At 44.0% G+C, this 20616-nt stretch overlaps 1 protein-coding gene across 1 annotated transcript in view; it reads left to right on the top strand.

Moving 5' to 3' along the window:
- Positions 1-20616, top strand: part of nbeab (neurobeachin b) — a 793085-nt gene that overhangs the window by 143822 nt on the left and 628647 nt on the right. Inside the window, exon 13 of the mRNA XM_060943557.1 lies at positions 1591-1759. Coding sequence (XP_060799540.1) covers positions 1591-1759 — 169 coding nt within the window. The remainder of the gene's footprint in view (positions 1-1590; positions 1760-20616) is intronic.

Raw genomic sequence — 20616 nt, 5'->3', positions numbered from 1 at the left:
AATGCATTTGCATGTTATGTTATGCCATAGCGCTGTTGAATTCTTGATTCTGATTGGTCAGAGGCGTTGATTGATTTCCTATAACAGCAGCTCTGATGGGGCGGCACGGTGGTGTAGTGGTTAGCGCTGTCGCCTCACAGCAAGAAGGTCCTGGGTTCGAGCCCCGGGGCCGGCGAGGGCCTTTCTGTGCGGAGTTTGCATGTTCTCCCCGTGTCCGCGTGGGTTTCCTCCGGGTGCTCCGGTTTCCCCCACAGTCCAAAGACATGCAGGTTAGGTTAACTGGTGACTCTAAATTGACCGTAGGTGTGAATGTGAGTGTGAATGGTTGTCTGTGTCTATGTGTCAGCCCTGTGATGACCTGGCGACTTGTCCAGGGTGTACCCCGCCTTTCGCTCGTAGTCAGCTGGGATAGGCTCCAGCTTGCCTGCGACCCTGTAGAAGGATAAAGCGGCTAGAGATAATGAGATGAGATGAGATGAGATGAGCAGCTCTGATGGTAGTTCTGGCTGTGAAGGTACTGTAGTTGGGTGGCACAGTGGTGTAGGAGTTAGCACAGTTGCCTCACAGCAAGAAGGTTCCGGGTTCACAGCCGATGGGGACCTTTCTGTGTGGAGTTTACATGTTCTGCCCGTGTCTGCGTGGGTTTCCTCTGGGTGCTCTGGTTTCCCTGACAGTTCAGAGACATGCAGCTTCGGTAAAATACCCAGCCAATGGGGTTGTACGAGACAGTGCATACCAAGTGCCGGTCCCAAGCCTGGATAGATTGAAGGCCCAGTGTGAGTTTAGCATGAGCTGAACTGGTTTATTAACATTCTGAAAATGAAACCTGTAATTCAAATTGCAAATTTAGATTCATGTGCTTGTTCTAATATGTTGTAGTAATCTGTAGTAATTGCCTACACATAAACGGATTAAAAACATGTTGTTTAACAAGGAAAAACAGTGTTCTATATGGCGGCATTCTGTAACGAGACACTTATTTCACAATTATAGAAGGAGTCTCCTGTGTCAGTGAAAGTTTTCCACTTTCAGGCCCGAGGAGTTTATGCTTTGAGGTTTCTCAGTAAGATGTGGTTTATTATGTGTATAATAATGCGCAGTAATTATGCGCATAATTTGTAGCTATAAACATTTCATACTTGTGAGAATCATATTCATATGCCTCGTAGCTGGAGTGCAGAACTGAAGAATCAAACTTTAATACCAGACGTGTCTTGGCCAAATGACTGCAGTTGATGTCGGGTGAAAATTGTGTAAAATGACTGAAAGAAGTTGATCTCGTACTAATAATTAAATCAGCTCTCCCAGTTTTTAATCATGACCTTCATCTTGTTCTTGGATACACTTGTATCCACATTCATTAAAAATATAATTGTCTGTTTCATTCTTAATGAGTTAGATTAGTGCAAATTGCTCTCTGAGGTGAGGGTGCGGATTCATTTGCTTTGAATCAATTGGTTTGAGTGAAGAGTTTCATTAAAGAGCAAGCGAATATGAAATTGTATGTTTCCAGTTGTGTTGAGCTTTGCTGAGAAGGAGAAAAAGAAAAATGAATGAATAAAAGAAAGTCCATTTGTGTTTGTTCTTCAGGTGCAGCTGTCGCTGTACACGTACCTGTCGGCCGAATTTATTGGCACCGCGACGATCTACAACACCATCAGGCGTGTGGGAACCGTTCTGCAGCTCATGCACACTCTGAAGTACTACTACTGGGCTGTTAACCCTGCACCCTGCAGCTCCATCACTCCCAGAGGCCTGGGTAAGGTTACACACACACACACACACACACACACACACACACACACACACACACACACACACACACACACAACTACTCCATCCCGATCCACATCGCAATCATACATAACTACCTAAGAGAATTATGTGAAGGAACTATTAAATAATAAAACACTTGCAGTTAACAAGGTGCAGTTGATTATTTTTCTCGAATAGTATGGCTCGAAATGTTTTATTCCTTGTAAATAACTTTCTTTATTCCATCTCCATGCCTATTTTTACTTCCACATGGATAGTTATGTGCAATATATATGGTTTACATTTTACATTTTTTAAATATATTTTCCCTATATTATGATTATTTTTATACATGATTACATGTTTCAGATGTTTTACCGTACATATCTGTTTAATTTGTAATTTCTTTTCTCTCCTCGAGTGTGAGCAACTGCAAATATACTCCATTTCTCCACAGGATTATTTAAGTATTTCTGATTCTGATTTCTGTACACAATCCGGACATGCTGCCATTGAAAAATAATCAACAAGGGGATTGGTTGAGGAGTTGATCATTTTCACTGTGTATACTTTGTTTATTAAACTTTCACCAAAAACTAAATACAATTTAAAACATTACAATAAATAGAAAATGAAAAGATAACAAAATTATGGTGGGGGTCACACAACAGAGCTGGGCCCCAATTAAACATATGCCATATAGAGAAACATCATTAATATCTATCAATCAATCAATATAACTTTATATACACACACACACACACTGCGAGTTGGCCTAGTGTAACCTAGTGTCTGCCTCTTGACTAGGAGATTGGGAGTTCTACTTGCTGTTGGGTCATACCAAAGACCATCATAAAAATGGTACCTACTGCCATCTGGTAAGGCACACTGCAGTACAGATGTGAGTAGAGAGTCAAACTCTCACGGTTACCAGAGGACTAGCCCCATAGCTGTATAGGTGAGAAGCCGAGAACTATTGAAACGGAGATCGGCGCCATACCCATACTCCCCAAAGAGTTGGTTAGTACTGGGACAGGAGACTGCCTGGGAAGACCAGACCCTGGCGTGGAAGGGACTTTGACTTGATACGCACATCCATATAGATATAAAATATCTCCATCCATCCATTATCTGTAGCTGCTTATCCTGTACAGGGTCGCAGGCAAGCTGGAGCCAATCCCAGCTGACTATGGGTGAGAGGCGGGGTACACCCTGGACAAGTCGCCAGTTCATCCTGACACATAGAGACACACAACCATTCACACCTACGGTCAATTTAGAGCCACCAATTAACCTAACCTGCATGTCTTTGGATTGTGGGGGGAAACCGGAGCACCCGGAGGAAACCCACGCGGACACGGGGAGAACATGCAAACTCCGCACAGAAAGGCCCTCGCCGGCCACGGGGCTCGAACCCAGAACCTTCTTGCTGTGAGGCGACAGTGCTAACCACTACATCACTGTGCCACCATATATATACGGTATATCTGGGGCGGCACGGTGGTGTAGTGGTTAGCGCTGTCGCCTCACAGCAAGAAGGTCCGGGTTCGAGCCCCGTGGCCGGCGAGGGCCTTTCTGTGCAGAGTTTGCATGTTCTCCCCGTGTCCGCATGGGTTTCCTCCGGGTGCTCCGGTTTCCCCCACAGTCCAAAGACATGCAGGTTAGGGTAACTGGTGACTCTAAATTGACCGTAGGTGTGAATGGTTGTCTGTGTCTATGTGTCAGCCCTGTGATGACCTGGCGACTTGTCCAGGGTGTACCCCGCCTTTTGCCTGTAGTCAGCTGGGATAGGGTCCAGCTTGCCTGCGACCCTGTAGAACAGGATAAAGCGGCTACAGATAATGAGATAAGATGATATATATCCCCTTCGGACACACGGAAAAATGCTATGGAACTTCATATGTACACATTATGAACAAGAGAATCCACAGGATATAATCGTAATATAAAACAAGCTTGTGGATACCACTTCAAAATCATAAATTATTGTTCAATATAAAATTGAAATTGATTCTTAGTCCCTAAAAACCAGCTAGTAAACCTATATATGTAGAATATATAAATTGATATCTAGATGAACTCAGTAACAGCAAACATTAGTCATTAAAATATTATGACTTGAGCAGCACTTAAGCCAAATGGATTTCCAAGTTTTAAAGGTATTAATATCAAAGCCATTGTTAAGAGCTTTGGTATAATGAGCAGTTAACTGAGATTTAAGTTGCTAACAGAGTTACAAGAGCATGAAAAAGCAGAAAGATTATTCCAGAGCTGAGGAAGTCGATAAAAATAGTTAGTTTGAAAAAGTTTAGTACGCCACAGAAGAATTAGCAAGTCTAAGGCAGAGCTATTACAGTATGAGTAGTATGAACTGGAACCTTAGCATGCCCCAAAGTGTTTTATTCCTTTTATACCACAGAATATCACCAATGATTATGCTTTTCACTAATCATTTTTAGCCATTTATAGTTACATTATAACATGAAATTATCATTTACATTATAGCAGCAACTGTATAAAGTAAACAGTCATTTCCTCACCAGCTTTTGTTTTTTATTTTATTTTGCTTGAGGTCTGTAAGAAGTAGGACATCACATCCTGTCATGTTACCAAGAAACATGTTAAAAACAGTCCAAAATAACTTCTTATGGTGAAAAACATAGTGACAGCTTTAACTCTGACTGGTCAAGTCAAAGTCCCTCACACGCCAGAATCTGGTCTTCCCAGGCCTGTCCCAGTACAAACCAACTCTTTGAGGTGTATGGGTGCGGCGCTGATCTCCGTTTCAATAGCCCTCAGCCTCTCACCTACTGTATACAGCTCGGGTTACAATGGGGGACAGGTCCTCTGGTAACTGCGAGAGTTTGACTTCCCCATTCGCATTTATATTACAGTGTGCCTTGCCAGACGGTAGTAGGCACCATTTTTATGATGGTCTATATTGACCTGACCACGAGTAGAACTCACAATCTCCCAGTCGAGAGGCGGATACGCTAACCACTAGGCCAACTCACGGTTTTACCTCTCTCTGGTGCACTGGTACAAAGCACTAATACTGGAGACTCCTTCCAAAAATGCTCAGTAAATGTGTCCTGATAGAAAGCTTCACCATATCCATGATTACAAGCTGTTTTTTGTTTACATGGAGCATCCCTGTAAACCACTGTTGCTATAGAAACAAAATGATATTAGATTGAGTGCATTAATATTGTAAGAGCAATCGGTTTCAAAGAAATGTCTTTCAGTTTGCCCCCGTGACTCAAACAGGCTTATATACCTTGTCCGATGTGCTCAAGTGCTGCCCAAATAAATTCTGAATCCAAAAAACTTTGTTTTGCATCAGCAATTTGTTCCCAATGTAGAAATTAAAGCCTTACTGGAGTGGAATGGTTGTGATTCTTGATTACAGTGACAGCATTGAAGTTACAAACCAGCACTTTGTAGCAATCTAAAACTGTATGGCTGCCATGCCTGAAATGAACGTCCTCCGTCATGGACGGTAAAACCTCATATAGTGCAGGTCCTACAGTCACCTGTCTACTGAATGGGGTGGGGGGAAAAATCAACAGCCAATACCACTCCAACCTTCAAAATGCAACAACAATTATACAAATAACAATTATAGCCCCACTCCGAAGGAGGGAGGGTATACTGGTTTACCTCTGTCCATTCATCCATCCGTATCGCCGTCTGTCCAAAACACCTTTTTTCTCAGCAACTACAGATCACAGCCACTTGGTACTTGGTACCAAACTTCAGCTTGGTGTTCTATACCGTATATACCGTTTTCAGGTCTGTCGCACATCGACTTCCTGTTTACCGACTGAATGCATTTACGAAACATATACAGTAGGGTGGATTTATAAAATTTTCGTCACACTTTTCTCAGCAACTACAAATCACAACTGCTTGATATTTGGTACCGAGCTTCAGCTTGGGGTTCTATATCATGTATACCATTTTCAGGTCTGTCACACATCGACTTCCTGTTTACCGACTGAATGTATTTAACACACAGGGTGGATTTTGACGCTATTTCAAGAAGCAAAATGCTATTTCAGAATGACAGTTTACCAGGATGCTATTTGAAATCCCTGGGGAGAGACACGGCTCTTTACTTACTTGTTTCAGGGTTCATTATTTGTTGAAGTCAACATTCATAATACGTGTCCTATTCCTTCGATCGCTTGCATTCTGATACAAGCGAGAGTGGGGGGGATACGCAAGTGAGCAGTTGCTCACAGTTGATCTTGCTGATAAATGTGCTAAGCACAACATAATCCACAACACAGTACACATTCATACTTACTTTGCATGATTGTCAAAGTTAACTTCCTCATCTCATCTCATTATCTGTAGCCACTTTATCCTGTTCTACAGGGTCGCAGGCAAGCTGGAGCCTATCCCAGCTGACTATGGGTGAAAGGCGGGGTACACCCTGGACAAGTCGCCAGGTCATCACAGGGCTGACACATAGACACAGACAACCATTCACACTCACATTCACACCTACGGTCAATTTAGAGTCACCAGTTAACCTAACCTGCAGTCTTTGGACTGTGGGGGAAACCGGAGCACCCGGAGGAAACCCACGCGGACACGGGGAGAACATGCAAACTCCACACAGAAAGGCCCTCGCCGGCCACAGGGCTCGAACCCAGAACCTTCTTGCTGTGAGGCAACAGCGCTAACCACTACACCACCGTGCCGCCCTAAAGTTAACTTAATAAACCAAATCAAAATATTCAATAAATTATTAAATCCCATATTTGGCTCCAACAAATGTAACCCCATGATTTGAATTACACCGAACACATGAAAAAAAAAAAACAAACTTCTGACCAATGAGGTTGGAGAATTGAGCAGCGCTGTGGTATAAGGTTTATTAGCAATACCTCACTACTCTTGTCCCTTTATTATATCTTGATTATTACTGTGAAAGATTGCTTTCTCACACAAGAGGCTACTTCTTCCAAATGTAGGCTACGGTGTTGACATCCACTGCCCATGACTGGTTTATAGCCTCTGCTCTGCTTTGGTCCAAATGTGTCAGAGCATCGAAGGCACAGCTTTACCGATGCAGCGGTTATAGTAAGAGACAGGGTCATTAGCCCTTCTGATGAGAGAGATCATTATTCAGAAACACACACACACACACACACACACACACACACACACACACACACACACAAATGTACACTGCCTGATGGCATGACCTCAGCTCCCCTTCCTGATTTAACACTGCAAATGCAATCACTCTGAAAGCTTCGAGAAACATCGGCTCCCAGTAATTGAACCTCAAATAAGATGCTTCAGTGTCGGATTACGGATACAGATTTGTTTGTAGATTCTCGCTGTCTCTTTGAGCAAATAACCCCAGCTTACAAGCTTTATAAACCTTGTGATTTGTCACACGGCTGTTCAAAAGCTCAACTACAGGGCCGTCAGTAGTCTGACTTAAACTCACATACGCATGGAGGCTTTTTCTATCCGCAGCTATATCCTTATCAATCCCTCCATACTCATCCCAGGGATCTGCTTGCAGGAAAAAAAATCTGATTGTATAACTAGTGAGGATTTCAGTAAAGAGCCATGCTGGACAATATGCAGGCTGAGTGGCTCTTCTCAGCTCCCCAGATTATCCATCTTTTCTCTGTTGTTCTGTTTTTTTCCTCCCTGGAAATCTTATTGTCCATCTCTGTTTTCAAAGCAGACCACTCACTGTCTTTTTCTGCTCAGCCTCATGTTTTATTCTCCTGATGCCCAAGCATGCGTCATGCCTCTCTCTCTTTCTCTCTCTCTCTCTCTCTCTGTACGTTTTTAGTCATTTTGATGCCTCTATTCTCCTTTATTTTCCGTCTCCGTGGTGAGACTTGGGTTTTATCGTCTTGCATTATTGATTTGTCTCATAAATACATTTCTTCTTTTCATATCAGATTATTCTTATACATATTCTTATTCAGAGAAAAATGGTTAAATGTGTCCACTTCATAAATGTCATCTTTTTCCCCATCTCAATACAGCATTTTATTCAGAAACATGGCTCATACTTTTATGAGCTGGGCATTCTCAGAAAATGTGACAAATTCTGTTTTAAACATGAAGTTTGTTTTTTATACCCCTGTGAACAAAGTTTGGGGGGCTATATAGGAATCCCTCTGTCCATCCGTCCGTCTGTCTTGTAAGCGCAACTTGTCCTAAACGGTTTGATGCATTTTGATGAAACTTTACACGGTTGCAGGGTACCACCTGAAGATGTGCATGAAGGAAACTAATCCCAGTTCAGTGTTTCAAAGGGAAGATAATTCAACTTATTCCATTACATGGGCGGCACGGTGGTGTAGTGGTTAGCGCTGTCGCCTCACAGCAAGAAGGTCCGGGTTCGAGCCCCGTGGCCGGCGAGGGCCTTTCTGTGCGGAGTTTGCATGTTCTCCCCGTGTCCGCGTGGGTTTCCTCTGGGTGCTCCGGTTTCCCCCACAGTTCAAAGACATGCAGGTTAGGTTAACTGGTGACTCTAAATTGACCGTGAGTGTGAATGGTTGTCTGTGTCTATGTGTCAGCCCTGTGATGACCTGGCGACTTGTCCAGGGTGTACCCCGCCTTTCACCCGTAGTCAGCTGGGATAGGCTCCAGCTTGCCTGCGACCCTGTAGAACAGGATAAAGCGGCTACAGATAATGAGATGAGATTAGATTCCCTTACATATGGTAATATATGATGACAGGCTTGTAAATGGGGGTATTCTGTAGTGAGTTTACTCACAGTTCTAGTTCTCTAAAACCATTAATCCTGACCCGCTATTATGCATTTATTTTAAGAAAGAATTTAACAGAGCAGTAAAAAAAATAAAAAAATTGAGACAACTTGTCTGCATTTGCAAAAATTTCATTTAGCCTAAATATATCAAAATGTTATTACCACCATGTGTCTAAATGAGGATGAGTGACATTTGAATGAAAATAATTCCTTTGTTGTTAATTTGATTTTCACTTTTCTTTCTGAAATATTATCTCTACACCTTCACTTTTTATTGTGGAAAATATCATGATCTTTGCTTCAACAGTTTTTGGTGTATAGCCTAAAATATATGTGCAAGAATGTGTGCTTTCTTGATATCTTTACCGTTACCCAAATGGGAAAATCATGCTGTAACTCAGGGCTTTGACATCAGAAGGCAGTGCAATTACAGGAGAAAGGACCAGGATGTTGAACAGCCATTTTGGGAAAAAAAAATTCATTGATGCATGAATGTTGGTATCCAGGATACTGATCAGGTAAATATGAAATTTCAAGATATCAGGGAAATTAACTGTCTTTGCCGTTACCCCCGAATTATAAAGATAACGATGCTGCATGTTGAAAAGTTTCATTCACCAAGTAGCAAGTTAGGATGCGATAATAAATGCATAATTTGTTTCTCTTTTTTTCTGCACTCAGTGACCTAAAAATGCCATAAGATGCATTTACCGTTACCCTAGAGCAGGGGTTCTCAACCTTTTCTACTTTAAGGCCCACCTATTCATACTTGTAACGAATCGGGGCCCATTAAAAAAAAAGATCCCCAATTATTTTGGCTCATCTATTCTATTCGAATCTAATAATCTACTGTAAAGTGTATTAATTAATGGGATGTAACGTCACTCTGTCACAGACGGGAGCCCAGGAATTAAATCTCATTCTCATTATCTCTAGCCGCTTTATCCTTCTACAGGGTCGCAGGCAAGCTGGAGCCTATCCCAGCTGACTACGGGCGAAAGGCGGGGTACACCCTGGACAAGTCGCCAGGTCATCACAGGGCTGACACATAGACACAGACAACCATTCACACTCACATTCACACCTACGGTCAATTTAGAGTCACCAGTTAACCTAACCTGCATGTCTTTGGACTGTGGGGGAAACCGGAGCACTCGGAGGAAACCCACGCGGACACGGGGAGAACATGCAAACTCCGCACAGAAAGGCCCTCGCCGGCCCCAGGGCTCGAACCCAGGACCTTCTTGCTGTGAGGTGACAGCGCTAACCACTACACCACCATGCCGCCCCAGGAATTAAATAAATGCAATAAAAACAAACTGTTTTTAATGTAGGTATTGTATTTAAAATTGTATGGATGTGCCAGAAACCAAACCATGCATGCAGGGCATTCTCAGTCAAAAGGGATTAATGATCCAAAAGTGGGCTCTGGTCCATTAACACAAGAACTTATTGCTTTGTTTGTGTCCAGCAAACAAGCAAGTTATTAAAACCAAAAAGTAGATATAAAAACACTCAGTGGGATTAGATTCTTACATGCTAACAAAAAAGGATTTTTCCTATGAGTTGGAAAATGATCCATCTGTTGAATTCCCCGACATCTCAAACTACCTGGTGCTGCAGACATCGTTCTACATGGACACACAGATGAAAACCTGGAAGAGCATGGAGGAGAACAACCTTTTATATGTGGCTGAGTTAAAGATCTGGGGATCAGGACACTACAAGATAGACGGATCTAAGTGCAGGAAGAGTGTTTATTAGCAGGCATGATATTTCCAAAACAAAACACAAATGAAAGCAGAACCATAAAGCAAAGTATTTAAACAGCGTTATAAACATGGCAAGAAACAAACATGACAGTGAGAATGATAATACTTCGTAAAGCCTCTGTGAAAACAGTGTCCTTATTTGTGCATGCCGATTGTGCTCAAATCAGGATCAGGTGTTTCCCATAACGTCTGGGTCCCAAGAGCGCATGCAATGCGCTCCATGAGCGAGCGCAACCACTCAAGCTGCGCCAGACTCAAGCATGCAAAGGCGTGACAGTCAAATGTTCACCAGCTGTGTGACCACAACTTTTAGCTCACATGTACATCACCATGCATCACCTCCAAAATGCCTCATTTTCATCGATAACCCATTGCAAAGCATCACGAGCTGTCGTGTGACCGTAGCTTAATGAGGCAGATGTGACGTCAGATGCAACCCAGCAATTGAACTCTACTATCAGTAAAAATTAGCTTCAACTTGGAAAAAAAAGAAAAAATAGTGACCCACTAGATGGCGCTTCGCAGCCCACTAATGGGCTGCGGCAGTTGTTGAGAAACACTGCTCTACAGCATAACGGTAAAGACATTATGGGTAACAGTAGAGACAACAACTGGGCATTATTTTTTTCATAATAATGATATCTTCTGCTTTGTGAATTCATGAAATATGCTTTTTTGTCGATTAAATATATTTACAGGGATTGTAACTAAAATTAGTGGCTACAAAATTTTTTAAATTGTCTTTACCATTACTCGTCACATTTTCCGAGAATGGTCCAGCTACACTTAATTGGGGGGCAGCCATGGCCTAAAGGCTCGAGATGCAGCCTTGGGACCAAAGGTTCATTGGTTTGATTCCCTGGACTGGCAGGAAAATCCATGGCTGAAGTGCCCTTGAGCAAGGCACCTAATCCCCAACTGCTCCACAGGCACTGGGTATATATATGTGTGTGTGTGTGTGTGTGTGTGTGTGTGTGTGTGTGTGTGTGTGCACTTGTTGTACATTGCTCTGGTGCCCCCTAAATTCCTGTAATGTTAATTAAAGAGACCTGTAAACATAGAAGATGAGTGTTTGGTCAGGTGAGTACTTTGAATGAACCAAAATATTGATATAATTTTACTAACTAGACAATTAAGCATATAATACTAAAATACTACACCGGGGACTGGAGGGATCATATATTGATCAGGAGGCAGTAAGCTGACTTTGATGATGGTCAGTATATTACTGAAAAATTCAAAACTGGTCTTTCCAATATGGATCTTACACACTATAGATGTCTATGACTGTCAAGTGTTGTAGTGTGAACTAGACACTATAAATCGTCAACACGCTTACGTGCCATGTAAAAGGTTTTGCTCGTTTTTACAAGGTGTTGCATTTTTATAGCTTCTCCAACTAACCTTCAGTCCAAAAGGAAGATACATGTCATTCAGGGATTACTTGAACCACTGAAAAACCTGAACCTGTGAAAATTTTATAAACAAGGGCTAAGTTTATTCAATTTCCCATGAAGCAGTCTAAATGCTAATCCTGTCCCGAACAATAAGTTTCAAAACATTTAACGTTGTATTGATTTGATGTTTGGCTCAGGTTAATGGAAATTATTCATGATAGCAATCCTAAGATCCTAAAAATGCTGGAGTAGGGCTTCGGAGTGGCACAACAGAAAAATGTTTGCCTTCTTTTGGGGAGATTATGGTTTGAGTTCCAATAATGCCACAGCCATGATGAGCCAAGGAAGCAAAATTGGCTCTGTTCTCTGGGTGGTATACTCTCTCTCTCCCCTGTCAATCATAGTGGCACGAGCGAATCATGGGTGTCTGTGAGCTCATGTATGTGGAAGAGGGCAGATAGCGCTCAAACCATATATACAGCAGCAGTCAAAAGTTTGGACATGCCTTCTAATTCAGTGTTTTTTCTTTATTTTTAATAATTAAAAGCCACTTCACGTCTTAAAATAATGATCGATGTCGTTTCTCTTTACTTAGTTGACATAAAGTAATATGGATCACTACAGTCGTGGAACAGGGATATTTACTGTATTTTTATTATTAATTTGTGTTAACAGTGGTAGAGCAAATTGTTACTCTCACTGAGGATCTTTCTGCTTTCTTCTTCTACTTATTATTTTTCTCCAAACTTTTTTTAAGGATGCTATTTCTCCCTCAGTTTTCAACCAATCACCAATTTTCACATGCAGAATACCTCTGGGCTGAATTAAATTGGGGCGGCACGGTGGTGTAGTGGTTAGCGCTGTCGCCTCACAGCAAGAAGGTCCGGGTTCGAGCCCCGTGGCCAGCGAGGGTTTCCTCCGGGTGCTCCGGTTTCCCCCACAGTCCAAAGACATGCAGGTTAGGTTAACTGGTGACTCTAAATTGACCGTAGGTGTGAATGTGAGTGTGAATGGTTGTCTGTGTCTATGTGTCAGCCCTGTGATGACCTGGCGACTTGTCCAGGGTGTACCCCGGCTTTCGCCCGTAGTCAGCTGGGATAGGCTCCAGCTTGCCTGCGACCCTGTAGAACAGGCAGGGGCGGTCCTGGGGTCCGACCGGGCAGCCGCCCGGGGCGGCATTGCGGGGGGGGCGGCACGAGCGCGGGCGCGAAAAAAAAAAGGTCCCCCCCCCCCCAAAAAAAAAGGGACCAGGACGACTGATCCGTGTAAAGGAAAGAATGAATGGGGCCATGTATCATGAGATTTTGAGTGAAAACCTCCTTCCATCAGCAAAGGCATTGAAGATGAAACGTGGCTGGGTCTTTCAGCATGACAATGATCCCAAACACACCGCCCGGGCAACGAAGGAGTGGCTTCGTAAGAAGCATTTCGAGGTCCTGGAGTGGCCTAGCCAGTCTCCAGATCTCAACCCCATAGAAAATCTTTGGAGGGAGTTGAAAGTCCGTGTTGCCCAGCGACAGCCCCAAAACATCACTGCTCTAGAGGAGATCTGCATGGAGGAATGGGCCAAAATACCAGCAACAGTGTGTGAAAACCTTGTGAAGACTTACAGAAAACGTTTGACCTCTGTCATTGCCAACAAAGGGTATATAACAAAGTATTGAGATGAACTTTTGTTATTGACCAAATACTTATTTTCCACCATAATTTGCAAATAAATTCTTTAAAAATCAGACAATGTGATTTTCTGGATTTTTTTTCTCATTTTGTCTCTCATAGTTGAGGTATACCTATGATGAAAATTACAGGCCTCTCTCATCTTTTTAAGTGGGAGAACTTGCACAATTGGTGACTGACTAAATACTTTTTTGCCCCACTGTATATGAAGTTTATCTTCGAGTGGTGAATGTATATTTCAAAATTTGGGGTGGCTAGTCATCCTTTCTTGCAGCTGAATTACAAAGGACGCAGCTCAACAAGGCCAAGTTGAAGGCATACAAAGGCACCGGTGACAGCCGCCATACTGTTCCTGTCTGACCACAGCTCAGATATTCATACCTATAGGCAAATTTAGAGTAGCCAGTTAACCTAACTGCATGTCTTTGGACTGTGAGGGAAACCGGAGCACCTGGAGGAAACCCACGCAGATGCGAGGAGAACATGCAAACTCCACACAGAAAGGCCCTTGTCAGCTGCTGGGCTCGAACCCAGAACCTTCTTGCTGTGAGGCAATTGCGCTAACCACTGCACTGCCAAATCAAGCTACTCCTGATCCAGAGACAACATCAGAAGTGTCTTATCTGGGCTAAGGAGAGAAAGAACTGGACTGTTGCTCAGTGGTCCAAAGTCCTCTTTTCAGATGAAAGTAAATTTTGCATTTAATTTAGAAATCAAGATCCTGCAGTATCGAGGGAAAGTGGAGAGGCACAGAATCTAAAATGTTTGAAGTCCAGTGTGAAGTTTCCATGGTCTGTGATGATTTGAGGTGCCAGATTTGGTCATCTGCTGATGTTGGTCCACTGTGTTTTATCAAGTCCACTGAGCAACAGTCCAGTTCTTTCTCTCCCTAACCCAGATAAGACGCTTCTGACTTTGTCTGTGTTTTAAGCACCCCTGTTTTAAATCATAAGGATGAATATTATTAGTATTGTTCCTTTCCACTGTTTAAAATCAATTGCAACTGGTGTATATTCGGTATAATTTTAATTTGACTCATCAGTTTTCAGTAAGTCTCAATGGTGGAATATTCGATATGGATATTCAATCGATAAAGCAATAAAGTACTCTCCCTTTTTCTTGCATCTAATTCATGAACGATCTCATGACCCGCCCATCTTTCTACTGCTGAGCAACTGTGGTTGAAATCAAGCAAACCATTTTTTAGAAGTAATTCTGAGAAATATAAAAGTCATGGTAAGTGAGAAGGGTGATGTGAAACATGTGACTTAATGAGAAAATGCCTTCAAATTGCCTTGTCGTCTAACAGTTAAGTAAAAGTATAATGCTTAAAGGTAGACTGCCTTTCAGATTTTTCAAGTTTAGGTCATAAAAAGAATTTTCCCGACACTCAATTATTTTTGTTTAGTGGACTGAAAGCTACTGAATTCAAACCACAGACTTCCAATTTTATTAGTTTTTTAAAAACAGAACAATTAATGAATTTAGGGCCACGTGGCCTTAAATTCTCCGTCATTTTTTTCTGCTTCACCATGACCCAATACAAGATACTACGTCATGCGTCACATCGTGGACTTTCCCTGTTTGCTCAAGGCATTGTGGGATACAAATTTGAAACAGGAGAGAAAAATGGAGGACGTGAGTGTGCAAATGAAACGTGAAAGACCGACTACAGTAACAGAAAGCGAGAATAAAAGATGTTATGTTATATATGAAGGAAAGGAAACGCAGGACCAAACTAAAAAATATCGGCGGTCAGCAAGCACCTCGGTGTGATCAGCTGTTCGTTTAGTGACAGAATGATGGAACTGTCAGTGCACGCTCAAAGGTAAGCCTGTAGATGGCAGTAATGCAACACTGTGGATGCCAGCTGCCGTAAAACCCAAAAGAAGAAGGTAAACCTGCGCATGCGCACACGAACTTCCTCTGTCTGCTTGACTGCGCAAAGCGAGCGATTTCATGCAAGTTATTTGCTTTAATCCCTTCAAATTAAATAACTTCCCAGCCACAGAACGGCCTGATATTTTGTGAGATATTGCAGAAATAAACATAGATCACAATCCCCAAATTTCAGAGGGAACTAAATTTCACCGATTTTATGAAATCGAAAGGCCGTCTAGCTTTAATAGCAGCCTACATTATGGTATTTGGTGATGAATTTCCACTGCATGCACACACACACAGACAAACATATTGTGGCAGCAGCAGGTGATAACTCCCAGGACTGAAAGACACTAAGTGGAGTCTTGATGAATTATAGAAGAATTTGCAGAAGAATTTATCCCTTGCCTGCTAAGTAGGTGAATCTCCAATCAGGCTGCCTTACATTGATTTATCTCCCACTTGTTGGTCCCCTTTGTCTTCTCCTGTGAAGGATGGTGAAGGGAAGAGACAGCACTGGACCATAATAAAGTGTTCAATTAGTGCAACAAAGACCGGCGCTTAAGAGAGGAACAATTCTGTCTGGAAATGGAGTTTCTCTCTGTCTCTGAAAGGATGCCGGTACTCAGCACTATCTTCAAATTAAACACATGCATCATTGTAACACAGAAGCCTTTTTAGGCCCTAGTTCCAGAAGTCAGGTTGCCTTAAGGCAAGGCATAAGATCACAGCTTTATATGTGTGATGGCCTGGGAAACCTTTCACATGGTCGTATTGGCATTTTCTCCGAAACGACAGACTTTCCTGAATTGCACTATGTTTAGAATTTGCATACAACTCAAAAGTCTTGTGACTCAAATGTCATATCACAGCTGCCCACATCCATGGGATCCCAGAATTTTGCAGAACTCACCATGACTAGACAGCGTCGCTGAAATCCGATCACATGACTTTGCATCTCCGGGGTATTGATTGAATTCATCTGTCAACAATCACACCCACTACATAAATAACCTTCATAAATCCATTGCGAAGGCTTGTGCTCGTGTTCCTAGGATTGTTTCCAAGCTATTTTGCCTGTTTTTTTTTTTTTTTCACTTTGGCCATCACAGCCATTCTGATAATCAGTATTGTTATCCATACAGGACACTTTTTCAATGGAATGAAAACGTTTTCTATTCCCTTCTAGCAGGTTTCATTCGTTTGGTTGAATAGCATGCAATATTATTAGCATATCGCTTATCCTACATGTATTACGTCACTCTACCCAATTGAGAATGAGCATACAATATTGTTACAATATTGCACGTTGTCAAAACAACATGACATCACATGTCGGAGATGTAAAACTTCCGCACTAGTGAGGGACTGTGACAATTTGTAAAAAAACAAAACAAAAAAAAAACATGGCCACCAGGTTTGCTTCGTTAAAAACAGAAGATATTGAGAGAATTTTGGCTGCCAGGTCGCTATGTTGTGTGTAGCTGTCGATGTTGATTTTAAAAGTCACTAAGTAAATTGCACAGAGAAATGAATACTTAAGTCTCAGTGAAAAATACTGTGACAGGTGTGCAGTGTGGAAGAAGAGTCTGGAGACAGAAATTTTAGTTTCTCGGTTGTTAGCCTGTGCTACTTGCTCTTGATAGCACTGGCTTGACTGCGCTAGCATTGGCCTTCGCCAGTACTACTGCTGAATGCTACACGAGCTGGAAGGTAACTGGACTGCCGTGCTAACAGCGCCGAGTTGCAGGTAAACTAGTGTTGGCCTTCGCTAACATGACTGATGAACGCTACACCAGCTGGATGGTAACTGGACTGCCACATTAGCAGCACAGAGTCATGGGTAAGCTAGTGTTGGCCTTTGCTAACATGCTTGAAAGTGATGGTTTTCACACCTTCCCAGACCTCCCTCATGCTGTTCTCCTTCAGCTTCTGCTCCACCTTTCTCCTGTAGCTGTCCTTAGCTTCCCTCACGCAGCATTTTGCCTCCTGCTGTGCTGCTTTCATTGCCTCCCTATCCCTGCTCCTGAAGGCGGCCTTCTTCCTGTTGAGGACAGCTTTGACTTCTTGTGTTACCCATGGCTTGTTATTAGGGTAACACCGTACAGTCTTAGTGGGGGAGACCACATCTGCACAGAAGTTAAGGTAATCTGTCAGACAGTGTGTTAGCCTCTCTATGTCCTCACAGTGTGGGCTAAGCAGCACATCCCAGTCCGTGATGTCATAACAGTCCCTGAGGGCATCTTCCATTTCAGGGGACCACCTCCTGATGGAGCTAGTTGTTGCAGGCTGCCTTTGAACCAGGGGGGTGTACTTTGGCTGTAGAAGAACCAGGTTGTGGTCAGACTTCCCTAGTGGGGGGAGGGGTGTGACTCTGTATGCATCCCTCACATTAGCATACAGCAAGTCAATTGTCCTGTTGTTCCTTGTTGGACAATCCACAGCCTGGTAAAAAGCAGCCAAAGTAGAGTCCAAAGTAGCATGATTAAAGTCCCCAGAAATGATGATAAATGTCTCAGGGTGCTGTGTCTGCAGCCTTGCTGTGACAGAGTGAATCCTCTCACATGCAGCGGTTTTGTCTGCCCTCGGAGGGATGTAAACACAGATGGTGATCACATGACTGAACTCCCTCAGCAGATAATATTGCCGCAGGCTAACGGCTAGCAGCTCCAAGTCCGGGCAACATAAAACTATCTTTTGTTAGGACTGGGACTGTTTTGGCCTCTAGAGGCCGCTGTTATGTTTATCTTGTCATGTTTGTTTTGGCCTCTAGAGGCCGCCACTGTGTTTTTGTGTTTGTCTTGATTGCCTGTTTCCTGCCCCGCCCTGTTCCTTAATTGTTTTGTGTATAAATACCCCTCTGTTTGTTCCCTTGTCATGGAGTCTTTATGCTATGCTGTCTTGTGCTAGTTTCCTCTGTCTCACGTATCTTGCCTGTGCCCTTGTGTTTTTGATATTTTTTGCTTTCTTTGGACTTTGTACCTTTTTGATCTTCTGAGCGTTCACCATTTTGCCTTTCCTTTTGTTTTTGGACATTTAACCTTTGGATATTTTTATTTTGGTTTATCTTCTGAGCTTTTGGATTTTCTTTTTGTTTTTTTCCATTGGATTGTATATAGTGTAAATAAACAGTTTTTTGATACTCTACTTTCGCCTCACACCTCTGCACTTGAGTCATCCCCCTGGTGGCCTAGTGGGGGTTTGCTGGATTATCACACCAGCGACCCGGGATCGAATCCCAGCAAAACCCTAACAAAAAGACTCCGTCATGACCGACTCAGCAGAGGCTGCTTCAACTGTCTACCCGGCCAACCTTCAGGGAATTATGGCAGCTTTGACACGCTTTGGAGCAACCATGGACGCTCATGGACGAACACTTGCGAGCCAACGTGAGGCCCTTGCTCGCCACGAGGTACTGCTTCAGCAAATTGGGAGAACCCTGGCACAGCTGACTCCTCTGCCCACATCTCCTCATCCTGATCCGGCTCCTGCTCCACCATCTGCTCCCACTCCAGTGCCTCCCGCCACGCTGTCTCCTTCACCTCGCGAACCCAGCCTTCCTGCACCACAGAGGTATGACGGCAAGCACGGTGAGTGCCGGGAGTTCCTTACCCAGTGCCAACTCACCTTTGAGCTTCAGCCTACCACCTACACTACGGATCGCCGCAAGATTGCCTTTGTGATAACCTTGTTAGCTGGTAAGGCACGAGCTTGGGCAACGGCCATTTGGCAGAGACAGGGACCTGAGTGCTCTGATTTCAAGCTGTTTATGAAGGAGATGCTTTGTGTCTTCGATCAGGCAGACACCAGTAAAGACGCAGCCAGGAAGCTCATGTCCATCCGGCAAGAAGGAAGCATCGCCGACTATGCCATCGCGTTCCGGACGCTCGCGGCAGTCAGCGGATGGAACGAAGCAGCCCTGGTTTCATCCTTTCACCATGGTTTGTTTGACCCCATCAAAGATGGCCTGGCCTCTATCGGATGCCCAAGTGACCTCGAAACTCTGATCTCACATTCTACTCATCTTGACAACAGGATTAGAGAACGCCGCCAAGTCCTGAGTCTCCCCGGCCTCACTGCATCAACATGGAGCCCATCTACCTCCTCCAGTGACTGTCCAGAACCCATGCAAGTGGGCCGTACTCGCCTCTCCGCATCTGAGAGGGAGCGCAGAAGGAGGGACAAGTGCTGCATCTACTGTGGCAAGCCTGGCCACTTCCTAGCATCATGTCCCGAGCTCTCGGGAAAAGGACCGCCCTGTCCAGCTGAGGGAGGGTTGTGACGGGGCCTTCCCTCTCTCCCGAACTCCCTGACCAAGGAGTCTACATCCTGGTCTCCATCTCCTGGGGTGAGTCCGTCCACTCTTGTCAAGCCTTGTTAGACTCCGGGGCGGCTGGAAACTTTATGGATGTTCACTTCGCCCAAAGTATCAATGTCCCGACTGCACCTCTTGAAGTCCCACTGTCTGTGTCTGCCCTGGATGGCCAAGCCTTAGGTGACGGAAGAGTCACCCAAGTAACTTCTTCAGTCTTCCTCCAGTCTCAAGGTCACAAGGAAGAAATATCCCTGCACCTGATTCCTTCACCAGAGTTCCCAGTTATTCTAGGTCTTCCTTGGCTTACCCGCCACAACCCTCGTATAGACTGGGTCACTAGCCAGGTTGTGGAGTGGGGTCCTGCTTGCTATGCCTCTTGTCTGCTCTCTAGCTCTCCTGTATCTCCGGCCGAGCCTCCTGATCTCACCGAGTTATCTCAAGTTCCCACAGAGTACTGGGATCTTAAAGAAGTATTTAGCAAGAGCAGGGCCGCCGTTCTTCCTCTGCACCGTGCCTACGACTGTGCCATTGACTTGCTTCCTGGGGCTACCCCTCCTCGCGGCAGACTGTTTTCCCTATCTCAGCCAGAACGCAAGGCCATGGAGGAGTACATCAAGGAAGCCTTGGCCTCTGGGTTCATTCGACCCTCCACCTCACCCGCTGGTGCTGGCTTCTTCTTTGTTGGCAAGAAGGATGAGGGGCTCCGGCCATGTATTGATTACAGGGGTCTGAACAAGATCACTGTACGCAACCGCTATCCCCTTCCGCTGATGTCTACAGCGTTTGATCTGCTCCAAGGCGCCACTGTCTTCACCAAATTGGACTTACGGAACGCATACCACCTCATCCATATCCGACAGGGAGACGAGTGGAAGACGGCCTTTAACACCCCGTCTGGGCACTACGAGTACCAGGTGATGCCCTTTGGACTCCCCAACACACCAGCTGTTTTTCAGGCCCTAATCAACGACGTCTTGAGGGACATGATTAACCTGTACATTTTTGTCTACCTTGACGACATCCTAATCTTTTCCAAGACCATGCAGGAGCACCGCCACCATGTC

Source organism: Neoarius graeffei, chromosome 17, assembly GCF_027579695.1.
Source record: "Neoarius graeffei isolate fNeoGra1 chromosome 17, fNeoGra1.pri, whole genome shotgun sequence".
Lineage (NCBI taxonomy): Eukaryota > Metazoa > Chordata > Actinopteri > Siluriformes > Ariidae > Neoarius > Neoarius graeffei.
This window is presented reverse-complemented; position numbering and strand designations above follow the sequence as displayed.